The 17,461-nt window shown below is 48.7% G+C and overlaps 8 protein-coding genes across 8 annotated transcripts; 4 read left to right on the forward strand and 4 right to left on the reverse strand.

The window, feature by feature from the left end:
• Nucleotides 1–156: 156 nt before the first annotated feature.
• FMAN_06947 (uncharacterized protein) lies at nucleotides 157–1,499 on the forward strand (the record flags this gene model as incomplete). The annotated part of the gene is made up of 3 exons (XM_041830512.1): nucleotides 157–787; nucleotides 842–1,276; nucleotides 1,330–1,499. The coding sequence occupies 3 exons, from the start codon at nucleotides 157–159 to the stop codon at nucleotides 1,497–1,499; spliced, it is 1,236 nt and encodes a 411-aa protein (XP_041681167.1).
• A 1,626-nt stretch (nucleotides 1,500–3,125) lies between these two features.
• On the forward strand, nucleotides 3,126–4,662 carry FMAN_06948 (putative acyl-CoA dehydrogenase; the record flags this gene model as incomplete). Its single annotated transcript, XM_041830513.1, has 4 exons — nucleotides 3,126–3,458; nucleotides 3,546–4,163; nucleotides 4,213–4,471; nucleotides 4,529–4,662. 4 exons carry the CDS (start codon nucleotides 3,126–3,128, stop codon nucleotides 4,660–4,662), a joined length of 1,344 nt encoding a protein of 447 aa, XP_041681168.1.
• Nucleotides 4,663–4,907: 245 nt separating this feature from the next.
• FMAN_06949 (uncharacterized protein) lies at nucleotides 4,908–6,807 on the reverse strand (the record flags this gene model as incomplete). Its single annotated transcript, XM_041830514.1, has 5 exons — nucleotides 4,908–5,373; nucleotides 5,430–5,707; nucleotides 5,755–6,107; nucleotides 6,166–6,198; nucleotides 6,246–6,807. The coding sequence occupies 5 exons, from the start codon at nucleotides 6,805–6,807 to the stop codon at nucleotides 4,908–4,910; spliced, it is 1,692 nt and encodes a 563-aa protein (XP_041681169.1).
• A 553-nt stretch (nucleotides 6,808–7,360) lies between these two features.
• FMAN_06950 (uncharacterized protein) lies at nucleotides 7,361–8,484 on the reverse strand (the record flags this gene model as incomplete). Its single annotated transcript, XM_041830515.1, has 2 exons — nucleotides 7,361–8,377; nucleotides 8,434–8,484. The coding sequence occupies 2 exons, from the start codon at nucleotides 8,482–8,484 to the stop codon at nucleotides 7,361–7,363; spliced, it is 1,068 nt and encodes a 355-aa protein (XP_041681170.1).
• Nucleotides 8,485–9,687: 1,203 nt separating this feature from the next.
• Nucleotides 9,688–11,392, forward strand: FMAN_06951 (uncharacterized protein; the record flags this gene model as incomplete). Its single annotated transcript, XM_041830516.1, has 2 exons — nucleotides 9,688–10,975; nucleotides 11,025–11,392. 2 exons carry the CDS (start codon nucleotides 9,688–9,690, stop codon nucleotides 11,390–11,392), a joined length of 1,656 nt encoding a protein of 551 aa, XP_041681171.1.
• Nucleotides 11,393–11,397: 5 nt separating this feature from the next.
• Nucleotides 11,398–12,147, reverse strand: FMAN_06952 (uncharacterized protein; the record flags this gene model as incomplete). The annotated part of the gene is made up of 1 exon (XM_041830517.1): nucleotides 11,398–12,147. One exon carries the CDS (start codon nucleotides 12,145–12,147, stop codon nucleotides 11,398–11,400), a length of 750 nt encoding a protein of 249 aa, XP_041681172.1.
• A 550-nt stretch (nucleotides 12,148–12,697) lies between these two features.
• On the reverse strand, nucleotides 12,698–14,376 carry FMAN_06953 (uncharacterized protein; the record flags this gene model as incomplete). The annotated part of the gene is made up of 2 exons (XM_041830518.1): nucleotides 12,698–13,125; nucleotides 13,179–14,376. 2 exons carry the CDS (start codon nucleotides 14,374–14,376, stop codon nucleotides 12,698–12,700), a joined length of 1,626 nt encoding a protein of 541 aa, XP_041681173.1.
• A 542-nt stretch (nucleotides 14,377–14,918) lies between these two features.
• Nucleotides 14,919–17,060, forward strand: FMAN_06954 (uncharacterized protein; the record flags this gene model as incomplete). The annotated part of the gene is made up of 6 exons (XM_041830519.1): nucleotides 14,919–14,997; nucleotides 15,048–15,122; nucleotides 15,176–15,354; nucleotides 15,408–16,048; nucleotides 16,095–16,438; nucleotides 16,492–17,060. The coding sequence occupies 6 exons, from the start codon at nucleotides 14,919–14,921 to the stop codon at nucleotides 17,058–17,060; spliced, it is 1,887 nt and encodes a 628-aa protein (XP_041681174.1).
• Between the last annotated feature and the right edge of the window lie 401 nt (nucleotides 17,061–17,461).

A 17,461-nucleotide genomic window follows, 5' to 3' on the forward strand; every position in this document is an offset into this window, starting at 1 on the left:
TCTCACGATTAGTAAGTATAGGGTTGTTATGACCCCGGTAAGACTGATATGCAACAATGCGGTATTAAACAGCAATTAGGGCTATAATATTTATTGTTAATTAGCGGTAGCGCTGTATGTCTATTATTCCAAATTATCATCATTTTCACGGACAAGATGAAGTTCCAAGTCCTAATGCTTGGCCTGGGAGCTTCCTTTGCTTTTAAGTGTGTACATGCGGCCAGTAATAGTAAGGAAACTCCTTATCTTCCCATTCCAACCGACGCGCCCAAGACATGGGTTCATCCAGGAGTCTTCGTTTCCGGGCCGCAGCTCGACTACATTGCCAAGAAGATCAAGGCTAGGGAGAACCCTTGGACGGAGGCATTGGATTCAATGCTCAACATGACCTATATGTCGCCTACGCGAACGGCTGAGCCATATGAGACGGTTCAGTGCGGACCAACATCGACGCCCAACATTGGGTGTTATCAGGAGCGCGAGGATTCCATGGCGGCATACACGAACGCATTGGCATGGTGGATTACGAAGGACAAGCACTATGCTGAGAAATCCATCCATTATATGGATGCCTGGTCTAGCACGATCCAAGGTCACAACAACAGCAACGCACCACTGCAGACGGCCTGGTCGGCCGCTAATTGGGTACGCGCAGGTGAAATCATGCGCTCGAGCTATAAACACTGGTCCAAGAAGGGTATCAAGACGTTCTCTGACATGCTACGACACGCCTACCTCCCCATGATTGAAGACGGCGCCCCGCGGAAGAATGGAAACTGGGAACTAGGTGGGTGTACTTCTTCTGTAATACTGTCCCTAGCTGATCTGCTGACGCTCATAGTGATGATTGAGTCTACCATAGGGGCTGCCGTCTTCCTTGAAGATGCAGCTCTGTACGAAAAGGCTTTAGGGTTGTTCTCCGCCCGGGTCCCCGCGTACATCTATTTGACCTCTGATGGGGAGTATCCCGTCCAAGGCCGTGGTGGGATCAATACCACCGCGGAGATCATCAAATACTGGTACAATCAAAAAGCCTTCCCAATTAGTGGCATCACGCAGGAGACCTGCCGAGACTTTGCCCATACCAGCTTTGGCATCTCATCAATCTCTCACATCGCCGAGACGATGCGGATCCAAGGTATGGACGTGTGGAAATCTACGGACGTTGGCGCGCGTGTCAAGGCGGCTCTCGAGTTACATACTGCACTGGATTCAAAACAGAAACCCGTTCCTAAGTGGCTGTGCAATGGCACTATTCCCGACACTATGAATCCAAGTTAGTGCCTCTACTATCATCGAGGATGTTAACTAGCCCGCTAACTTGAGCAGTGTTGGAGCCAGCTTACAATGCACTGGCCTTTAATTTGGGTCACAAAATGCCTTTTACTAAGAAGGTATTATTGAGTCAGCGTCCGGCGGGCATTAGTGAACCTCCACTATTTATTGGAGTCGAGACACTATCGAATGCTCAAACGCCATTTAAACGGTGGGGATACTAATATTTAAGAGCTCGGTTGAAGGCATATTGTCTAAAGTTATTCACATAGCATCAGGAATAAATGGCAGACTTCGGGTTGTCGCCAATATTCTTCCTATTCTTCGACGCAGACCTACTACAGAGTAAGATCAAATCGAATGGAGGCTTGGTTGCGTTTGTCGACGACTACTCAGCCTGAGTCACAGGTCCAACGGCAGACAGTAATGGAGAGGGTATCCAAACCATCATTGACCGCACGCTAGTATAGAAGAGATGCAGTGAGGCGATATTTGAATGCAATAAGGTAGTCGCCTTGCACTTTATACGCCTTACCAATTATATCAGCTACATACCGTACACAGTCAAGGGAGATAACATTAAACGGAAGCAAGAGGTCAAAATCCATTATTATAGATGTGAAACTGAGGTTTGAAAAACATAGAACTGAAGTAGTTACTAGAGGTCTTATAGCGGCCATATCCCTGAGAAAACGTAAGATTGTATCCTCACATACGGTCAGGTAGCTCTTTATGGCGAAGGTTACTCCGGAGATAGACTACCCTCCAGTCGTATGGTCGCATACACAAAGCGAAAGAACCATAAGTTAGTTTAATAGGGACCAGAAGATAGGAGCATGAGCCATCAGGGATGCTTTCCAGGCGGCCACAACAGCAGTGGCGGAAGTAAAAGCCAGCATACAGACGGTTTGCAAGTGATTTACCAAAGCTGGCACAAGAATATGCATCAACATCAAGATGGTGCCAAAGACGCATCTACTCACAGCTATCAAGGTGTTGGCGAGTTAAAGATATACTTCGCCACTAAGGAAACTAACTCTCACATATAGTGGGAGCCGTATAGAGCGAAATAGAAAACGATCCAAGCTTATACAGCATAACCGTATGTCGCGGGTATACGAGGCCGACTGCCATGCAGCAAAGAGCGCCAGCGACATTATCATCGCGAGCAGCACCTCCGACAGAAGAGGTCTAGTAAACATAGGCAGTACTATAGCCCATAGATTATATGGCCAAAACGACAGGATTGTGGCTAGGTACTCGGTCACCTTGGGTCGCAAGACGACCGAATTCCGTATACAGCCGAGCTGGAAGCGACAGCAATAGCATTACTGTGCATACCAGATGGTCTGTAACGACAGGAGTTTACGGTGCTATTGAGGAGACCAGTTATAACTTAAGACGATTTAATGACCGTAATAGCAGTCCGGTCAAGTCACTACACGGCAGATCTACAAGTATGTCAAGAGATTGAGAAAAGAAGTAATAGAGTTAAAATAATCTAGATTCCGTCCGGAGACGACCCTTACGGCAAAGAGGTAAGGCAGGAAAATACCGGCGATTAATTAAAATGACCCCCAGTCCTAGTCCAGGCTTTGACGTTCGGCACGTCCATGTTGATCAGAGGGGTAATAAGACGCTTGAGTGGGTAGGAAAGTTTGAAAATGAGCCGAGGCTGGCTTAGGGTAGTTCTAGATAGCTGTGCCGAGGCATGTTTCCTCAATAGGAAAACCCCGCGGTTGACGTTGGAAGCTTTGGAGTATTGCTTACATATGCAAGTTTACGATTCATTAAATCTACCTTGACCAACCTGTTGTAAAACTTTTGCCATCTCCAAGAATACATCCAAAATGTCGCGTGCCGTTCACCAAGTCCCCTTCGCAGACCCCCCTTGGCTAAGAGGTGCCCCGTCGCCGTATTTCAACGCGTCGCATCGCAGGTTCCAGGCTGCTTGTCGCGAATTCGTCGATGAGAACCTCAACAAGAATGCTCTCGACTGGGAAACAGCAGAGGAGGTGCCGTCCAATTTATTCGAGGTCTTTGCAAAGGGTAACTTTATCCTGCCGTCTTTGCCAGCGCCTTTACCTGTAGAATGGCTCCGAAAGCTGGGCATAACTCACATGCCCGGCCAGGTACCTGTGGAGGAATGGGACAGTTTGCACACAATTATATATGCAGATGAGGTATTGAACCACACGGGTGCATTATATATCGAGATTCTGACTGTATTGAACACTAGATGAGCCGCTCCGGTCTTGCTGGACCACCAGGCTCCATCACCACTGGCGTTGCTTTTGGTATCCCCCCTCTGTTGCATTATGCAGAGCCTCAGCTGCAAGACAGATTCCTCCCAGATCTCTTACTCGGGCGAAAGAGAATCTGTATCGCTATTACGGAGCCAGAGTGGGTTCAAAACTTCGCTCAGTGAGAGCTTTACTGATCTCATCTCTAGTGCTGGCTCTGACGTCGCCAACATTACCACGACGGCTACTCTCAGTGGCAACGAGTATATCATCAACGGGACCAAGAAGTGGATTACCAATGGAATGATGGCAGACTATGCTAGCATGGCAGTCCGAACTGGTGAGGAAAACTCTGGGGGAAAAGGCATTTCTTTAATCTTGGTCCCGCTTAAGAACTATCCTGGCGTGACAAGGAGACGACTCAAAGTTGCGGGACAGATTGTGGCTGGAACTTCCTTTATCGAACTTGATGATGTGAGAGTCCCACGGGAAAACCTGATCGGGCGTGAGAACGAGGGCATGAAGTACATCATGCACAACTTTAACCACGAGCGTATGTTCATCTCTGTTGGTGTCACTCGTCAGGCTCGAGTTGCCCTGAGCAGCGCCTTCGCATATTGTCTTCAGCGCAAGGCATTCAATAAGGTGGGTTCAAAAAATAGAGTGGATGTGGTTCTTAGCTGACCTTGTCAAGACTCTCATGGAGCAACCCGTGGTACGTCACCGACTGGCTAAATGTGGCGCAATCCTGGAAGCGCAATGGTCCTGGGTAGAATCATTTGCATACCAGCTCTCCAAGATGCCCAAGGAAACAGCAGACCAAGAACTCGGCGGTCTGACCGCTCTGTGCAAAGCCAACGCCGGCATTGTTCTTGACGAGTGTGCAAGATGCGCTGTTCTGTTGTTCGGAGGCAACGGTTATACGCGTACGGGTAAAGGAGAGATTGCTGAGAGTAAGCCGTCCAGCAGATGCTTTTATACTGAGATAGAGAGCTGACATGACGACACAGAGATTTATCGAGAAGTGCCTGGGGCCAGGATTCCTGGTGGAAGCGAGGATGTTCTGTTGGACTTGGCGGTTAGGCAACTGACCAAGCCATTCCGTGCACAATTGGCCAAAGACACAACCCAAGCCAAGATTTAAACTTGTCCTCAACGATCGGCTCATGAACCGCGTCTGTTCATAAATACTAATGTAGACGGATCTCACTCTTGCGTTGGATATTTTTATTAAAGCAAATACTACACAACCTTGCGTATCAAGTGTCCCATTGAGAGAGAGGTAAATATTACAAATGGGGGCCAAAATATAAACAAAGGAGATTACTGAGACCAAGACCGTTATGGTCAACCTCACTTCTTAGCTTAAGAATCTAAACTAGTAACCTGCTACAGCTTTGTAGAGCGCTGTGGACTTACAGCAAAGTCCTTTGCGTTATAGCCGCTTGGCCATATCCCATTCTTACCGGGCGCCAGAATTCCCTTGGGATCTAATGCATTCTTGATGGTGGTATTGAGATGCATCTGCGCATTATTGTTGAAGTTGTAAGTCTGCGCAATCTGATCCATCAATGCCAAATGAGTGCGATACTCTCCCCAACCCTTCTTCGCCGCGTCGTCGATCAACTGAATAATGAGATTATGCGCTCGACGGCACGACTCTGGATCGAGACGGTCAAAGACAAGACACACTATATGATGCATCTCCCTCATTCCGACGACAAATGTTCCAATGAAGTCGAAACCTGCTTCTTCGCATCGCTTGCGGGTCAAGGCGTACTGAGCGACCGCGTCGTCGCCCGTGACTTTGGCGATGGGGGAGAAGAACAGGTGGGCTCCATTGGGAAGCCAGTTGCTGTTGAAAGGAGGTTAATATGTCAAAAGGGATATCGGATGAGATGTTGAACTTACACCCATTCAAGCTCAGTCATGGTAGGAATGCCCTGCAAGGTAAGGTGTCGAGTCTGCAAAACAAGATTGTCTGGCATATCCTCCGGGAAGTAGAATTTGGCCCCTGGAATGGCTGAGAATGCACCCTTGACGACTTCCCACATAACCTTGCGTATGGGTTCAGGGCCATAAAGTGCTCCGTAGAAGTTCCAACGGCCCAGGTTGAGCTTCTCCGCGATCTCGTCGAGTTGCTTGTCGTTGAGTGGCTTTTTCGACGTCGTGTACTTATCTCGAGATCCCTATAGCTATCGTCAGCTGTGCCCAAGTAATCAAGCTGGGCTCATACCATGACCGCTGCATCCAAAAGTACATGTCTAACAGTGGGAACATTTTGCAGCACCATCGAAGTCCGAAGTGGTCGGATGATCTCAATGGCCTGATGAAGATCCTCATCTTTGGGAATAGTGATCAAGTATGACTGATATCCACCAGGGTTCACCATAAGCCAGATGCCCATCTTGACAACAATACCAAGAGATGATTGGGTAAAAATGCCGTCGTTATAGGGACCAAAGCCGTAATTGAACAGTTGCCACGCTGAGTTGGGCTCTTGCTCGTGTGGAGGGGCGTTTGGATCCGCGTCTGGGTTTGGCAAAGCACCCATTCCCGTACGGACTAGTGTGCCATCGGGAAGTACGACTTTGCAGAGTCAGTCATAAGTGTCCCCTTCCAATGGTAGCAGTATCAGAGCTCTTACCTTCCATGCCGCAGTGCATCATAAAATGATCACCTACAAGCCGTTAGCGGTTTGCTGGTGCAATGATGAAGATGGCTTACCATAAGGAGTATAGCCAACTCCCCTCTCTGTAGTGTTTCCCAGCACGGATCCGCCCCCAAGGTCAGGAACATCAATCCACAGTTTGTCACGAAGGTTATTGTCTACCAAATACTGATGAAGATCTGCATATGTAACTCCAGGTTCGACCAGAGCATAAGCGCCGTCAACATCAACCTTCAAGATCTTGTTCATATGCTTCCCAAGATCAAGACCAATCGAGCCTGGTACACGTGGAGCAGCACCACCATACCCAACATTTCGGCCAACGGAGAATGGCCAAAGGGGAATCTCAAACTTGTTGCACAGCTTGACGATTACTTGGACCTCGGCTACGTCGCGGGGAGTGACGACAGCTGAGGAGACAAAATGCTGCTTCGAGGTTATGTCAAACATGTCGTGCATCTTGCTGGGGTCGCGGTAGTCCTGCTTGTCTAACTGGTCAGGGTTGGATATGACGATAACATTTTCAGCGGTTGCAACTTCAGTGACTTCTGTTATGAATTGATGGAAAACAGATGGTGCGATGCCAGGCGGCAGGACAAGAGGTTTAACAGTAGTCATTCTGATGGGGATAGTATAACGATTCTTTACATGATATACCAAGTCAACCAAGTGCGACTCTGGCAGGCCTTAAATAGAAGTTCCCGTGTTCAGTAGCCACGCTTTCGATATTGGTGAGCCTTGGTGCTTGGCCGGGCAATGGTGGGTATTTTCCCGTTCGGCCGACGTCAGGTTACACAGCATCGAGGTGGAGGTGGGGAATTGTCCGATATGTGCATATGGTCCCGTCCTGATACCGGACTTTCAAATATCCTTCGGCGTGAACCGGCAAAGATCTACTCGGGATGCGTCTTATCTTCAAAATGAAAAATACATGCAACGTGTTGAAGGTTCTTTGGCTCATCTGGTGAGATTTATCATTTATTGCTTGTCTTAATTTGGGATCATATCAGATCATTATAGACAATTGGCAGCGGTGATGATATGAGCTACAACCGAAAAACTGATAGAAATACTTACTCTTAATAAGAATTGACTGGTATTTACTATCTCTAAGATCTTCTAATAGATTTGTATAACAACCTCGAAGCTACAAGAAAACAGAGGATGGAACCTAGGATGGAAATTGTATAACCAATTTTCCAGATGTCTTTGAGAACTGATTGACCAAATCGTCGAGCTGATCAAATTCCACCGACTCCACGACAGGTTTAACCACGCCTCTTCGCACGAACTCCAGAGCTTCGAGGGTTTCAGTTCGTGTTCCCACTAATGTTCCCAGCAGATTGATGCCACGGTCAATGAGAGTCAGCGGATGAAGACTCATCGCTTGGTCTGGTGGAGGAATGCCAACGCAGACCAAAGTGCCAAACACTGCAACAAGATCAAGGGCGCTCTGATACGCTCGGCCTGATCCTGCAGTGACGATGACGGCCTTGGCTCCAGCTTCATTAGGAGTGAGCTTCCTCAGTTCGGCCGGTGTATCGGGCGATGCTCCGTCAAAGTATGCGTCGGCTCCCATCTTGATACATGACTCTTTTGCAGACCCGATATCAACAGCTGCGACGCGGAATCCCATGGCTTTTGCGTACTGAATCCCCAAACCCCCAACACCGCCGCCAGCTCCGACAATAGCAACCCATTCTCCCGGTGTCGCGCCACAAGCCTTGAGTGCTTTATATGCAGTGACGCCGCCGCACAATGTCGGTGCAACAAGTTCATCTGGCAGCTCCTTCGACTCAGGAATAGTCAGAACATAACGACTTGGTACAATGCAGTGTTCTGCAAAGGTTCCGTCCCACTTCCGTCCCGAGTTCTGCTGCTCCAGACAACGGACCTCACCACCAGGTTCACGACAACAATTGCATCGACCACAGACGTCCCTGACCCAAGCAATACCAACTCGATCGCCAATCATGACAGAGTTGGGGTCTACTCCAGAGCCAACTTGTACAACGCGGCCCACGCCCTCATGGCCAAGCACCTCACGGCATGGACCGAGGTAGCCACCTGCAAGGGCCATATCAGTGCCGCAGACACCAGTAGCGGAGAGCTTAACGAGCACTTCCCATGGTTGAAGTTTGGGGATTGGAACTGAGTTGATCTTGAATTGGAAGCCTTCGTTTGAGCGCTTCGTTATTGTTAGTCGTTGATGAACCAAACACTTGATGTCACGATTTTACTTACTACCACGGTAGCGATCCGATGGTAGGGCTCCTCAGGTGCTGCGTCACCCATAGTTCTGTACTGCTACAGAGAGCGAATTTATGGCTGCTGTCACTAAACGCAGCACGTCAAGGGAAACTTTCACCGGCGTGAGTTAAAAATCGGCAACGCTCGAAGAATTAATAAGTTCAAGTCAGACGTGCGATCAATGGCAGGTAAGATATGATTCCTCCAAGTCCCGGATGCCGCGAACAAATGCCGAAATGCTTCTCACTAGAAACCGAGCGGCTGTCCTTTTGCGGGGTTTCGATATCTGGATCTAGACTAGATCGTGGGGATGAGGCGGGATGCCGATCTCTCCTGCGGGGGTGGCAGATTTCCCGCCTCCAGGTGTTCATCGTGACCAGCTTTTGGTTGCATAGGCGCGTCAAATTCAGCAATTTAGTTTGTTCAGGCTCATCTCTGCGATCAACTGTGGACTTTGTGGCCCGTGACTTCTCCATCGCTGTATTTGCTAGGTTGCATCCCTTATGTCTCTTAATTTGTACTGCCGCCCAAGTTCCCTAGCCCGACCTGATGACCTCGGTCAACACCATGTCTGATAAACAGCCGCAACATTGCTGTCCTATCTGTTCCGCCGGGTTTACGAAGTCAGGTATGAAATTTAAAATCTAGGCGTTTGACGGGATGTAGTACTCACTGACAATATTGCATCAAGACCACCTCAATCGGCATTATCTGTCGCGTAAGCTTGCTGAAATCTCGTTCTAGGGTGTCGATACTAAAGCAACAAGCGCTCAGACACAGATGAAAGGTCTTACCAATGCCAGTACTGCACCCGTGGATTCAATCGACGGTTAGTCTATACTCAATCATGCCTTCTTGGGTTTCAATAGCTGAGGGAAAGTCTTCAGAGACGCACTCCTTCGTCATTGGAGAACATGTGACAGACGACTCAGATCAGGTTTACCGCTCCCATCCCTGGGCCAGAAGAAGCGTGGGAGACCACAGAATGCTTGCGAAAGATGTGTCAAATTGAAAAGGAGATGCAAGGGATCGCAACCTTGCACAGCTTGCGCCGAGCAGAACAAGGATTGCATTTATGTCCAAACACCAAGGAGGAATGACTTTATATCCTCACTGCAGGGGGCAAAAGACCAGAAAACTTACGGGCTTCTATCAGGACAGGGCATGCAGGGCGGGTCACCATTCCTATCACAACATGACTGGATTTCGGACTCGACGACGGTCACCTCATTTTATCCCTTCCTATTTATGCAGCCTCAACCCGTTTCCCAGTCGGATAGCAATTCCAGTCTGAGGTCACAATCCGGCTCATATCTACCACAAGATGAATGGCCTCTCTCCCCTGATAGCCCATCGCTGTCGCTTGTAACACCTAAGCCGAACTTTCCTCGTATGCGTCTCCGCTTTCTTGCCAGACTTACTTCGTCCCATGGTCTGGCCAATTCATTCAACTGCGACAATATCTTCACCAGGGCAAAGGCTCATTCTGGCCTCCTACAATATGGTAGCCAGCCCTCCCTCGAATCAGTAGCCATTGCTGGAACCCCAGTTGCATCGCCTTGGGTAACTATAGGCCAACAGACACAGCCCCAGCACCAGCAAAGGCTGACAGGACAACACTCATTGGCAAACATATGCGAACAGATTGTCAGAGGTGCCTTTGAAGCATCATCTCAAGTATCTGATCTAAACTGGTCTAACTCACGAAAATTGTCTTGTTCAAGATTCTTTTCCCCAAGAAATGTTGAGCTGTTCTTGACTTTGTTCTTTCAAGCCTGGCATCCAAACTGGCCCGTCTTCCATAGACCTACATTTGACCCCACTGCAAAGTCTCCCAAGTTGATAGCGGCTCTGTCACTGATAGGTGCCTCTTTGAGTCCCGACAGAAAGTACCATGATCAAGCAATGATGTGGCTCGAGACAGTCGAGAACTGGATCTTCCAGGACCCGGATTTCAGCGAAGACAGTATTGCTCAAACAGACGATGACAGCCAGGATTCTCAGGTTCGTCAGCGCCTTGACATATTGCAGGCTGCTTATGGTATCGTTCTGCTCATGAATTGGGAGGGTGACACAAAAACGAGACTCAGAGCACGAAGAACACGGTTTCCTGACATCGTCTTCGTTTCCCGCACCCTGTATCCCTTCGCGATGGTTGGAACAAGCGAGGAAGAATCCCTTGCTTCACGCAACCTCCATGACCACTGGACGGCGTTTGGATTGCGAGAGGAGTTAATCCGTACCCTCTTATATACCTTCCTTCTTGACTCTGCATTCGTGATATTTTACGATATGAGTCCCCGAATGGTAATCAATGAACTACAATTTGGCCTCGCGGCTCAGGATGAGCACTTTCATGCTCCAGATGCCGAGACATGGTTCATGTGCACCCAAGCTGCAGCAGAGAGATCACTGGCGTGCAGCCAGGTCACGTTGGCTCAGTCCATTACCATGATTATGGGTGAGGACGTTGGTACTAGTGGATGGGAAGTCTTTGAGACAATAAGCCCATTGAATCTGTTTGCTATTGCTAGTGGTAAGTTACATGACAATAAAACAGCAACAACCTTGCTGACACATTCCAGCCTTCCACAATCTTATATACCATCACCAGAACGGACCAGACCCAAGGTCAAGATCCTTGCCTATTACACGAGGGCTGAGTAACTGGTTTCGAGTTTGGTCCAGTTGTAACTTATTCTCAACCTCCGACAACTATATCTCCGTGGAAGCAAACAGATCTCAGAGAAAGCTCGGGTTCTTTCTTCATGCAGATGAATATTGGTGTCTCGCCAATCTGTTCTGTAGCCAATTCGAACGCGGTGTCAATCCCCACCACTCATTTGGCGATACTCATTCACACCGATCTCAAGGGGTATCTGATATGGGCAACATACATAGCTTGATCCTTCGCTTCCAGGATGTAGATCTTGGAGAGATTGTTCTGTCATGAAAGAATCATTTATTCTTCTTCTCCAGCCTCTTTCGTTCGTCGGTGCTATGAAGCCAGTCCAGCCAAGGCATTCCCCCAAAGTGGACGTCAAAACGCTCATGGTGACGATCATGACGATAAGCTGCCCCTCCAAAGAAGTCGAAGCCGCTGTGAACAGTCGCAGTCTCAATAAGCTGCCAAGCGACAAACGCCCACATGGTCAAGATGTGAGTTTTGAGCAGTATTGGCGGAAGGACAATTGGGATCGTGTTGGCTACAATATGCTCAATGGGATGGGCATACTGCGAGGCGAAAGCGACTGGTGCTGTGAACTTGTGGTGGATTTTGTGGATGCGACGGTAGAGGTATGGTATGTGGAACAGTCGATGGGAATAGTAGAAAAGGACCTCTCGAGCAACTAAGCAGATGGCAAAGTCGCTTGTGAAGCTTGTTGCAGATGGTAGTGTTGCTGTGACCTGGAATGTTGATGGCATATTCCGCTGTGTTGCCAGAAACGCTAGGGACAGTTGCAGTCCAATGACTATGAGCTGATTCCTCAAGGATATCACGACAGAATCCAATATCTCAGAGGTGCTGGGCTGTTTTGGTGGAGGTTGTATCTTGTGTCTCGCCGCAAAACTTGGGGCAACATGATCAAGGAGAACGAAAACGGCGGACGGAATCCACCAGAAAAGGATTTGAACGAGACAGCTGCCCGCGAACTCGATGGTAAAGGGATCATAGGTAGCCACTACGTTGGCCCAGAGTTGAGACATCCTGACTGTAGCTTTGGTATTCGATTGATGATTGAGCTGAAGGATCATGAGATCGAAAGAGGTAGATATACTTTACTAAATGACTAACTCAATTGAGGAGGAGCAAATCAACGGCGCTTTGATACCCCGCAATCTTTATAGTCTAGTACTCATAAGGAAGTCGTTTCAAGAGCCTCTGTCTTCACTTTGCCTTTTTCAGTCTAATCTCACAGTTTCACGCGGAGCCTCGGTTGGCTTGAGTGGCGCCATGGTCCAGGTGGCGATCCACATGAATCATCCTGACCTTGCCCGAGGCTCCGTTTCATAACTCGAGGACTCTTGGTAACAATATGAGCATTCATTGGTAGAATCTGTGTAGTCTCGAATTGGCAGGCTGCAGATCGGGGCCCGCGGGTCTTATATTTTGTCTTGATAACCACTCCGACGGAGTCACAAGTGCATGACTCTCGGCCATCTCAGCACCGATATGTTCCCTAATTCTATCCAATCTACTGTATCGTCTCTCAAGGACGCTCGTGATATCCAAACATCTCTCTAGCGCCAGGCACACTCATGCTACCCACTCGGCCTTCGACCGCCCTCTTCGTCCGGTCGGGACATCCCAACCAATACTCGACTTCTCAAACTTGAATGCAGGTGCCAGCACTTTGAAGTCCTCATCCAATCCGTATTCCTTGCCACTCATGTCCCAGAAGTACTCGGGGTGCTTAAATATCTCGGGACGAATCTTTTGCAACGACTGATGTGTCTTTCCAACGAGCGCACTCATATCATCGAAATGGCGAGGGCTGAACTGCAGGTCACGGCTTCTAAGAGCCTTTTGCTGGTCCTCGGTGTACGATCCGAGACGATAATACCAGATGTTGTACTGCGTGAGGCTGATGTCGATGTCGAAGGTGACGTCTTCTTGGGTTCGGGCTAATAATGCTTGGATGGCAGCCGCGGCTCCAACTAATCCAGTCTGATAGTCCGAGTTGGCTGGGGAAATGTCAGAAATGGAGTCATGAGATTTGATAAGACGGTGAACTTACGGAAAAGTGGAACAACGGCCTCGTCGAGACCAAGAAATTTGCCCTGTAAATATGATAGTCCAACTAAACAATCGCTAATCTGCTGCCATCCAGAGCGGTACGACAGCGGCCCTTTGAAACCATAGCAATTCTCCCTCATATAGATCAGACTTGGGCTCAACTCACGCAAGGACTTGGAGTCAAAGCCCAGCTTCGCCAAGGCACCAGGGCGGTATCCATCAACAAGTATATCAGCGTCTTTGATAAGCTCAGAAAGTGTTCTTCGTCCCTCAGTTGTCTTAAGATCGATGTCAACGTCTCTCTTGCCAGTCTGAAGATCCGGCATTGTTGCCGCATACTCTGGTAATCTGCTGCACGAGACACGAATGACATCGGCGCCGAGAACACTGAGGATCTTCGATACTGCTGGAGCTGCGATGACACGAGATAAGTCCAAGACTCTGATGCCGGCGAGCGGACTATAGCTCCGACTGTCTTTGGCCTCAGGCCATGATTTCTTCGGTGCTGGGACGCGAGTCGATGTCCATAAGGGTTCTTCCGACATGATTTTACCATGCTCGCTGGCGAAGAACTCATCGGGCGTATAGCAAATCACGCCAGCTTGCTTGTACTTTTCATTTGCGACTTTCTCAATATCGCTGGAGTCCCATTGAGCAACCTTTTTCACATAGGTCTCGAAGGCTTCTTCAGTGCTAATGTCACTGTCCTCGACACCCAACATCTCCATTGTAGGCAAAGCATTCATAGATCCATGCAGGTGATACCATCTTCCATCCTTGGTGCGATACACATTTGTCGCATATCGCCTGACTGGCTTGCTCATCTGATGGAGGTCCATCTTGGCAAGCTCTGTCAGCATTTTGGTGTTCTGCGTAAAGTGCTTGCCACCGATGGTGGGTAGTAGCACTGATTCAAGAAAAAGCGTTGCAAGGTCCGTGTTGATTTCAACATTCTGGTAGTTGATGCCATAGCGCTCGGCTGCGACCACATTTGCAGCTGTAGCCACGAGGGCATTGAGGGCCGCGCTCGACTCGGTGATCTTGAGAGGTGTGAGGATGAAAGGTTGGTCGTCTTCTCCAACAAACTTGACTTTCTCAGCGGCTTTGACGAAAGAGTCTGGAAGCTGTAATCTGGGATCCTGAAGGAGAATTTTGTTCAGAATTCGAGTAGCTTCGGTGAGAATGGAGTAATTCGACATGTTGTTGATGAGTGAGCAGCGGTTTCTGGGGAAGGACGTTGTACAAGGTTTAGTAAACTCAAGGTTGATGCAGGTCAACAAAACAGATGTTGTCAATGAATGTTACATTCAACGTTACAACCGGGGATTTAAGTAACCCTCTCGGCAAACTGAAACCGAACATATTCCACTGTCTTTCAAGTCAATGATGTCTTTGCAACGCTTAGCGGGTCCCTCCGGAGTTTTTGGGCTTAATTCGACTCCCGGAGTCTTGCGCCGGAGTTCTGATAGCGGCTTCGGAACACGGCTAACTAAAACGCAGGAACAATGACGTCGCTAAATACTGATAGAAAAAAGTGACTGACATACTCAAGTACGGAGTACTGATTGTCGGTTGTCTCGGGTATGAGACTTGCGAATTGTAGCATCCGAAATTGCGGGGTGATATAAAGATCGCTTATAGTCAACGCCTCTCAACCCTCCCCCTTCGAGCAGGCCTTGGTGGCAACATAACACACTACACCATACTTCCTTGCGCAAGTGATTCAGAGACACAATTCATCATGGCTTCTAACAACGAATGGCGCGCTGGAGAATTCGGCACCAGGCCTGTACGAGTGGCTAATTGTTCCGGTTACCATGGTACGACAAGTCACACATAGCCGAGATATCTCTGACCGTTGATTACGTAGGAGATCCCGCCATTGAGATGTATAAGCAGGCTACGCTGGGAGATGTCGACTTCATCACCGGTGACTACCTTGCTGGTAAGTCTTGTGGTCTCGAAACTTGGATAGCCTGCGTTGCTTACAAGAATTAGAGGTCAACATGGCCAATAACGCGGAGGCATATGCGAAAGGACAACATCCGGGTTACGAGGCTACCGCATTAAAAGGGCTTGAACTTTCGATCGATGCTATCTCAAAGAAGCGGATCAAAGTTGCCATCAACGGTGGAGCACTCAATCCTGAAGGTCTAGCTGTGAAAGTAGCAGCTTTGGTGCGACTTTCCTGTAGCCTTTTTATTAATGTCTTAGTCTAAACTGTTGCCAGGTTGCCGAGAAAGGCTACGATCTCAGGGTAGCCTATGTTTCCGGTGACAACGTGCTTCCCAAGCTCGGCAAACACATGCCGCAAAACCGAGAAAACGCACTGGCTCATCTTGATTCTTTGAACGATCATGTCACTCTCACTCCCGAGACGTACATATTCGCCAAAAGTGGTGGCGAACCTCGTGAAATAGTGTCTGCCAATGCTTATCTCGGTGCCCACGCCATCTATGAAGCATTTCAACACGGTGCCGACATCATCATATGCGGCCGAGCTTCTGATGCCAGCCCCGTCATCGCCTGCGCATGGTACTGGTGGTCGTGGAGCATCACCCACTACAATGAACTGGCTGGTGCCTTGGTCGCAGGACACTTGATTGAGTGCTCAGCCTATGTCTCCGGCGGTAACTTTGCAGGCTTCGACGCTTTTGATCTTGAGAGCTTTGTTGACCCGGGTTTCCCGATTGCTGAGATTGCGCAAGACGGCTCTTGTGTCATCACGAAGCATGAGGGCACAGGCGGTATGGTCACTGTTGATACGTGCAAGTCTCAACTCGTGTATGAGTTGCAGGGCGATGTGTATATCAATAGTGATGTGAAAGCCTACCTCGAAGATATTGAGATGGAACAACTTGGTCAAGACAGGTATGCGATATCCCGAATCGTGCCAGCGTCGCTAACTTGATTAAAGAGTTCGTGTTCACGGAGTTCGCGGCGCGCCACCACCAGATACCACGAAGCTCGCGCTCTTTTACAAAGGAGGCTACGAAATGCAGGCCCTGTTCAACGCAACGGGTCACAACTTTGAGCAAAAGTTTGCCCTTCTTGAAAAGCAAGTGCGATTTCATCTTGGTGAAGAGAAGCTCAGTCACCTCGACTTTCTCGAGTTTCAGAGGATTGGCGTTCCAGCTGTGAACCCTGCCAACCAAAACAGCGGTACCGTGTATCTCCGCATTTTCGCTCAGTCAACCAAGGCCGAAGCTCTTCAGGCAATTATGATGGCCATTGGAAACATCTCACTGAGGCATTACTCAGGTTAGCCTATCCGGCGAGTCGAAATAGTTTCATGGTTACTAACTTGCACGTAGGATTCCACAGCTCTTTGGACTTCCGCTCTGCTATGCCTCGTCCATATCTGGCATATTATCCAGCTCTTTGGCCCCAAGCTAAACTTGAAGAGAAGTTCCATTTTGTAGACGGAACTGGCACCACGAAATCTTTCAATACTACATCTCCTCCTCGGTTTGAGATCATGGAAGAAAGGGCTTCTTATGACACCAAATCACCAGCCCCTCTTGATGGAGGAGTTCTCGAAGTGCGATTGGGCAGTATCGCCCTCGGCCGTTCCGGGGACAAGGGCGCCAATTTGAACTTTGGGTTATTTGTTGACACACAGGCCAAGTGGGACTGGCTGCGCTCGTACATGTCTCGAGCCAAGGTACAGGAGCTTTTGGGAGAAGACTGGCGTCAAGAGTTTTCCATTGAGCGTGTTGAGTTTCCCAAGATCTTTGCTGTGCACTTTGTTGTATATGGTATCCTCGGCCGTGGAGTCAGTAGCTCAAAGCGATTGGATGGCTTCGGAAAGGGTTTTATTGATTACTTTAGGGATAAGGTTGTTGAGGCGCCTGTCTCTATCTTGCAACGCAGCCACATCTAGACCCTAGCAATACACATTATCTGATACCATCTCGACATGGTCTTGCGCTACACCCATTCCAGATTTCGCTTACTTGCGGACTCTTCCTAGGTGCATGAATATAAATCGTCTCATTTTCTTCGCCCGCCCACGGTTCTCTTACACATTAGATCTATGTAATGGAAATTCACATACAGGAATTCCCTTGTCCCGTTTGGTGGGCCCGGCCGGAGTTTTGGTACGCTATGACACGAAAGTCTCGGAGTTTTGCGCACTAACGAACAGAAGCCGAGGCACAAAACAAGCCCTATCAGAATTAAAGTTCACAGTGGTCATGGGTCGTAAAATGGGTATTCCATCCCTCATGGACCGGAATTCTCGTTTATGGACTTCTAAACTCCGGAAAATGAACAACCGCGGCG

This window comes from Fusarium mangiferae (assembly GCF_900044065.1).
Source record: "Fusarium mangiferae strain MRC7560 genome assembly, contig: FMAN_scaffold005, whole genome shotgun sequence".
NCBI classification, from domain to species: Eukaryota; Fungi; Ascomycota; class Sordariomycetes; order Hypocreales; family Nectriaceae; genus Fusarium; species Fusarium mangiferae.